Source organism: Leuciscus leuciscus, assembly GCF_965113295.1.
Source record: "Leuciscus leuciscus genome assembly, chromosome: 4".
Taxonomy (NCBI): domain Eukaryota; kingdom Metazoa; phylum Chordata; class Actinopteri; order Cypriniformes; family Leuciscidae; genus Leuciscus; species Leuciscus leuciscus.
Window position 1 is genome coordinate 55573873 of NC_138728.1, and position 6815 is coordinate 55580687.

Here is a 6815-nt window from a genome sequence, read left to right on the forward strand (position 1 = left end):
GTAGATGCCCAGCATGTCCGCCTGTGATACTCTGAGGACTCTCTGGCAGTCTTGTAGGACCTGAACAGGCCTAGAATGATTAGATGAAACAAAAAACAAATAATAGGAGGCGAGTTAGAAATGTTTCTGTATGTGTGCCTGGCAGCATTCCAATATTAAATTGAATGACTCTGCATTAAATGAAAAGTAATACTAGTGAATAACAATTCACTTTGCAGCGCCTGGTGGTCTGTGACTGGATTCAGCCTGTGCGTCCATGGGGTCATTTAGGTTAAAAAAATGCCTCTCACGCAGGTCTTCCAGAAGATCCTGTCTGGATGCCTCATCGGGGTACCGCTTGACCATGGCGTTGTAGTCCCAGGTTCTGCCTCGGAGGGTCCAGGCCTTCATGGACTTTTTGGCTCTCTCCACCTCTGCTTTCCTCTTCTCATCAGTGTGGTCCTTCATGCAGGCCCTCAACAGGTGGTTAGGCAGCATGTCCTGTGGCTTGAAACACTGCAGACAGGAAATGATGCGACGATCCTTGTCACTGACAGAAAGAAAAAGAGTGTTCAAAGTATTCACACAGAAATCTTTGTGACCGCCATTAGAAGCATGGTAACCACCACAATGACCTCTGACCTCAAATGATTATTCTTGAATTTAATAATTCTCTAAATGAAGGAAACATCCTCTGAATGAAACACAAATAACATAAGCACATACAGTTAAGAAACAAAAACACAAGCCTTACCTCTTCTGAGCTTGTTCAGCCATTGCAAAAGTATCAAACGAAGTCAAATGAAGTCAAGTCAAAGATGTCCTCCAGCTGGATAGTTTGAAACAAACTAGTGTCTCAAACTATCCAAACTATCCATAGATAACCATGAGTCTGTATTCAAACTAGCCAATGAGGTTGCAGTATTCTACAAAGCCCCTGCCAGGTGAGAATGGCCCACCGTTGCATTGGCTAGAGCTGTGGCAAGCTGAAAAACTGGTTTTGAGTCAGCCATCTCAGAAAAAGATGCTTTTATAAGTTTCAAATTAGTTAAAAATAAGTAAATGTGACAAAAATCTTTGTAAACTGAACATAATGAGCTTCAATTTGATAGGAAACACATGAAAAAAAGCTTGAAATTTTAAAAGAAAAAAGAGTGCATGCACTCCATCCTCAGATGCCAAGGAATAGAGCCTTCTTACAATGAGAGGAATACATAACAGTATTTGCCCCTCTTTTTTCTTTCCTGTATTTTACCATTTTTTATACAGTTTTAGGTTTTCACTTTTCAGTAAAACTGTGCCACAGAGTTGAACTAATTTGAACTTGCAAAAGCACCTTTTCTGAGATAACTGACTCACAAATAGCAGCAATTAGAACAGTGTTGAACCATTAATGGCCCATCCTCACATGCGGTCAAATGATCATGCATGGCAGAAAACACATTCTCACATGCGCTCACATGAACGGGCCACACTGGCCTGTTATAATGGCCACTTTAAAGTTTAATTGAGCTAGCTATATCACAAAAGGTGCTTTTGCAAGTTTCAAATTAGTTCAACTCTGTGACCAAATTTTAGTGAAAAATATAAAACTATAAAAATGGTAAAATAAAGGAAAGAAAAATGAGGGGCAAATACTAGGAAAAAAAATACTATGGAAGTCAATGGTTCCAGTCAACTGTTTGGTTACTGACATTCTTCAAAATATCTTCCTTTGTGTTCAGCAGAAGAAAGAAATTCATACAGGTTTGAAATAACTTGAGGGTGAGTAAATTATGATAGCATTTTCTTTTTTTTGGTGAACTATCCCTTTAACAGTAATGCGGTATTGGAGATACTGGTGTCTATAAATTTTGTTGTCCAGATATCTAATATCTATAATCATTTACCAGATAATTATTATGTATGTTGGTATTTTCTGAAGAGATACATTTTCTGTGAGTAAATTATGATAGCATTTTCTTTTTTTTGGTGAACTATCCCTTTAACAGTAATGCGGTATTGGAGATACTGGTGTCTATAAATTTTGTTGTCCAGATATCTAATATCTATAATCATTTACCAGATAATTATTATGTATGTTGGTATTTTCTGAAGAGATAAATCAAATTTCAATCAGTGGTGTATGTTACACAAAGGTTTAAGGCCAGGCAGGGTGTGCAGATCTAGAAAAAAAAGTGAAAGAATTCATATTTGCATATTGGCTCTAAAAAAATTTATTTTATTTTACATTTAGTAAAACATTTTTTTTAGTTTTTTACAATTAGCCTTTCGCAGAGCCCCGCCCCCCTTAGTTACTGTTGCTACGTCCGACAAACAAATGGTCAAACGACCAGCGCGACAGATTGCCACGACGGGTAGAGGTATACCCGTGCGTGTCAGTGACCATTTTTGGAGCAATACCTCCGCGATATCCTCCAGATCGAGGCAAAAGGGGTTACAGTATGCAGTGGAGGGATATATTCAAAATATAAAAATACGCAATGAAGGAGACACGACTACTATCTACGTCTCTATCGAGGCTAATGCTTACCGGTGTTCATACACATCATTGTGATATGACAAAGAACAAGGAAACAAGTGTTTAAAAGCATTGAAAGACACTCACTGTTGTGTTTTTTGTGTGAAAGAAAAAACTGTCTCTGAAAATGAAAGTGCTGTCAGCAATAATTTCTTATTTGTGTTTTTTCGCATAACACTATGACTAAAATTTGAAATGCTGCAAAACACATGGGAGTTATATTCTCGATGCTGTAGTTTATTTTATCAGTCACAGTAATATATCATTAATCAAGCTTAATTTGACTTTTCAACTAACGTTACAATTTGGCAGGGTGAACTGAAAGCTTTTACAATTTTTTAGCTATATATCATTGACAAAAGTATGTGGTGCATTTTCTTCCAAAAATGATTTTCTTTCTCAAATTCATGCTTCAAGTTGACAAAGCACAATAAACGAAATCACACAATAACTGTTTAACCAAACATAGCCTTAATTTGCATCTAAATAACTTTCATTGATTGTCTTTCATAATTAATTTACCATAATATTTATTAGTGGGGCACCGGATCATAAAACTCGCGGTTCAGACAATATTATATATTTTGAGTTACAGATAGGATAGTTTTTCAGATCAAAAAAAAAATACAAAATTTTTTTTTAAAAAATTAAGGAGCCATCGATACCACAGCCAGCAGACATATTTATGCTTCGTAATGTTCGACACATTTAACTGGGAGTGGGGCCATCCACACTGCTTTATCTATTGTAGGCACCGCTCACGTTGTGTTTTCGGCTTTGGGAATGGAAAGAACACAACTTCTCCAGACAATCTCTCGGGGTATCTAGTGTCCGATTTACAAACGCCGTGGGCGCACCGCTTCACCATCTTGCTTGGAGTCAATGTTTGTCGGACCTGCTCACATAGTAACGGTTGCTATGATGTGTGATTGGACAATGGCCGTTTTGGGGGAGGGGCCGGCGAGAGGTCAATTGTTCTTTACTATGCTGCAGACTAAGTTGACTACATTTAATTTAACTTGTATGTGGTAAAATAACCTTTTGTTTGTCTGTTCATACAGTGCGTTCCACAGCAGGATTTACTTCCTCTGCCCGATCTGCAGGAAGGCGCCGCACACTCTTCCTGGGCACCTGAGGACGGCCTGCATGCAGGGAAGCTCTGAGGAGGACATCCAAGCAACTGTGATTCAGGCCAAGAAGGAGATGGCCGAGTTCTCCCACACCGGCCGGTTCTGGGAGTACCAGAGGTAGCTTGTTAGAGGAAATGGATAAGAAGGGCTTGGTGGTGAGGAACATTCCTCCACTCCTTCCTGCTCCATCTTCCGTTCCTCAGAGCTCCACGAGGGAAGCTGAGAGCGAGCCGCCAGCTGTGGAGCCAGAACCGGAGCCAGTGTCTGATGACAGCTCTGAGGAGTACTATCAGAGGTAAAGTTTCACATCATCCTTCACAGAGAGCAGATGCAGATATTGGACATCATGATTACTCTTGAACACATACACAATCATTTGACCACCTGGTTTATTTGATTTTTGCAGCAATGGGCCTCGGTGGACCTCTGATGTTCGGGTGGAGATGGCAAAAAAGGGCCTCTATAAGAAGCACTCCATCAATCACCCCCTTCTTGAGGGATTTTTCCTCTACTTGCGTGTGAACTTGGGCAACAGGAAAAGCAAACAAGAGGTAATTGAAAAGAAAAGATAGCTTTAAATGTCACACACACACACACACACACAGAAAAATCAATAAATACATTTGACGAAAAAATAGGTTACATTTTATTTTAATGTGTCATTGTTACAGTGTAATTATATATTTAAGTACTGTGTAATATTAACACATGTACTTACTATAGGGTAGGGTTAGGATTTAGTTGAGGTTTATTTGCATTTAATTATGCATAATTTACTGGTACTAAATGTTAAATAAAGTGTTCCCTAAATGTAGTTTGGTTCTTATCCATAAACTGTGTTGTGGTCACATGTTAACCTGTTTTACATTCAGCCCTGCAGATTTTAATGTGTAATGTATAATTACAGGTGGAATCTGTCTCCCGGTTCATGCACTACATGGACCCCAATGAGCCGAGCCTGTCATTTGTTCGGGAGGTGGAGAAGGTGCGAGAGTACTTTAATGTACTCACCCAGACTCAACTCTCCAAGCAGACAGTGCTCAACTACTGGAAGAGTCTCAAGAGGTCAGGACTGTGTAACGTAACAACACATCATGTAACTGTCAACTGATAATTATCAGATAGGCTGTCTTCTGACTGTAACAATCATTTCTTTCTCTCTCTTTAACGTTCATGAAGTACATCGTCTCGTCCACCAGCCTTCACAGCAAGGACAAAAGTCTCTTCAGTGACTGTAGAGACTTCATCAGTCCTCTGGACGGCATACGGGCTGGTATGTCCAAGAAGGTCAACAAAGAGTTGACACAAAAACTGTATGTTTTTTAATGATTTTTTCACACCTTTTTTATCTATTGCACGGAAATCGCAGGTGAGCTCATCATTACTATTTTATTTCTCAGGTACCAGGGTTACGGGAAGGAGAAGCTGCCGGCAGACTGTGTGGCGATCCTCGATGTGGCTCTCATGGATTTCCTGACAGTTATGGGGAAACTCCAGGGTCCAGAAGCTGTTTCTGGGGAGGCCCTTGATAAGAACGACCGCCTGCTGGTCCTCTATTATTTGGAGGCCATCGTTATGCTCAAGCTCCTCCAGCGGCCCGGTGTCGTAACCAACATGACCGTAAGTGTATTTTAGTAACCTTTTTTATTTTTTAACTTCATCAATGCCTCCTGATCTCTTGTGGTTCACAGATGTGTGTGTACCTTTTGATTATTAGTGAGACCTGTCATCGAATGTGCACAACTGTGTGTTTGCAGGTTGAGGAATGGCAGGGGAGAACCCATACTCAGAACGGCTCGTCTGTGGCGGTGAAGGAGCATAAAACGGCCGCATCACAAGTCACCGAAGTTCCTCTGACCGCTGACCAGGAACATGTACGTTTGTATTCAAAATTACACTATAACTGTTTGTGTGTATGTGTGTGTGTATGTGTGTTTGTGTGTTTTTAAATGTATTTATTTCTTTTTCCCAGTGGTTCGGCCTGTACTTCGAACAAATTCGGCCGGTGATGCTCGAGGGTCCCAGGTCAGCTCACCTAGCTACCATCGCAGCTAACCTGGATACCACCGTCGCAGCTCACCTGGCTACCATCGCAGCTAACCTGGATACCACCGTCGCAACTCACCTGGCTACAATCGCAGCTAATCCGTCCCCCACCGCAGCTAACATGGCTACCACCGGCACAGCTTACCTGGTTGCCGCCGCGGCGCGCTTGGTCATCGCCGCAGTTTGCCTGGCTTGCGGGACCTGCTCATGTTGATCGGAGGCGCAGGAGTGGTGCCGCACTGCTTGAGCGGTCGGCTCCGCGGGCGGGCCTGGGCCTGGGCCTGGCTCGCGTGGACCGGGGGCACCGGGTAGATGGCGCGGCGGCGGCTCCATCTACGGGTCTGAGCCTGCAGCATGATGCCCAACAACTGGCCATACACATCGATTTGAAACATCCGGACACTAATGCAGAAATGGCAATACCAGCTCAAGGTACCAGCAAACCCGCACAGACTTTAGGCGGTGAGTGCCAATTGATATCAACTTCATTAGGGATAAACTGTAGCATTGAACACAATCAACAAATTATAACTACAGCTAAACCCAAAAACCCAGTTTTTAAGAAACATAGGGTAACAAAAAATGTTCAGACTATAAATCATGCTAAGATGATCTGGGACCCATGCTGTAAACCTAAAGGGCTACTTGGTGGACACTTAACCCTCTGGGGACCAAAAACGCGCCCGCGCGTTTTGCTCGTTTTTTTTTTTAGCAATGAAAAATAAACACAAAATGCTCTGTTAATTTTGATCTTTCATTTTCGTGTAATACATCAATCGATCCTGTTCAGTTTCTATTTTTTTTCTGTATACTCACAATACAAATAAAGTGTTTTGCTTTTTGACAAATAAAGAAAAACTAACATGATGCTATTTCTGCCTTCTCTCTGTCAGTAAACTCCCATTTGAAACGCGTTCGAAAATTATCTATAACTCCGCGAAAATTCAGTCAAACAGGCAAACAGACCCACGGGCATAAAGCTTGAGATCGCAGCTTTTAAATGAAGTAATTTATATAAAAAACAAATATTATCAGCTTCTGTAATCTGTATAAAAAGAGAGCGACTCCAGTCGAGCTCATTAGGAGCCATTCAAAAGTAATTTGACCACGCCCCGGAGAGCGCGTGCTATTCAAACGCA

At 41.4% G+C, this 6815-nt stretch overlaps 1 protein-coding gene across 1 annotated transcript; it reads left to right on the forward strand.

The window, feature by feature from the left end:
* Window positions 1-4644: 4644 nt before the first annotated feature.
* On the forward strand, window positions 4645-6321 carry LOC309497130 (uncharacterized protein). The gene is made up of 5 exons (XM_082167355.1): window positions 4645-4695; window positions 4810-4943; window positions 5031-5250; window positions 5388-5504; window positions 5603-6321. Exons 2-5 carry the CDS (start codon window positions 4906-4908, stop codon window positions 5888-5890), a joined length of 663 nt encoding a protein of 220 aa, XP_082023481.1. The 5' UTR covers window positions 4645-4695; window positions 4810-4905; the 3' UTR covers window positions 5891-6321.
* Window positions 6322-6815: the final 494 nt, after the last annotated feature.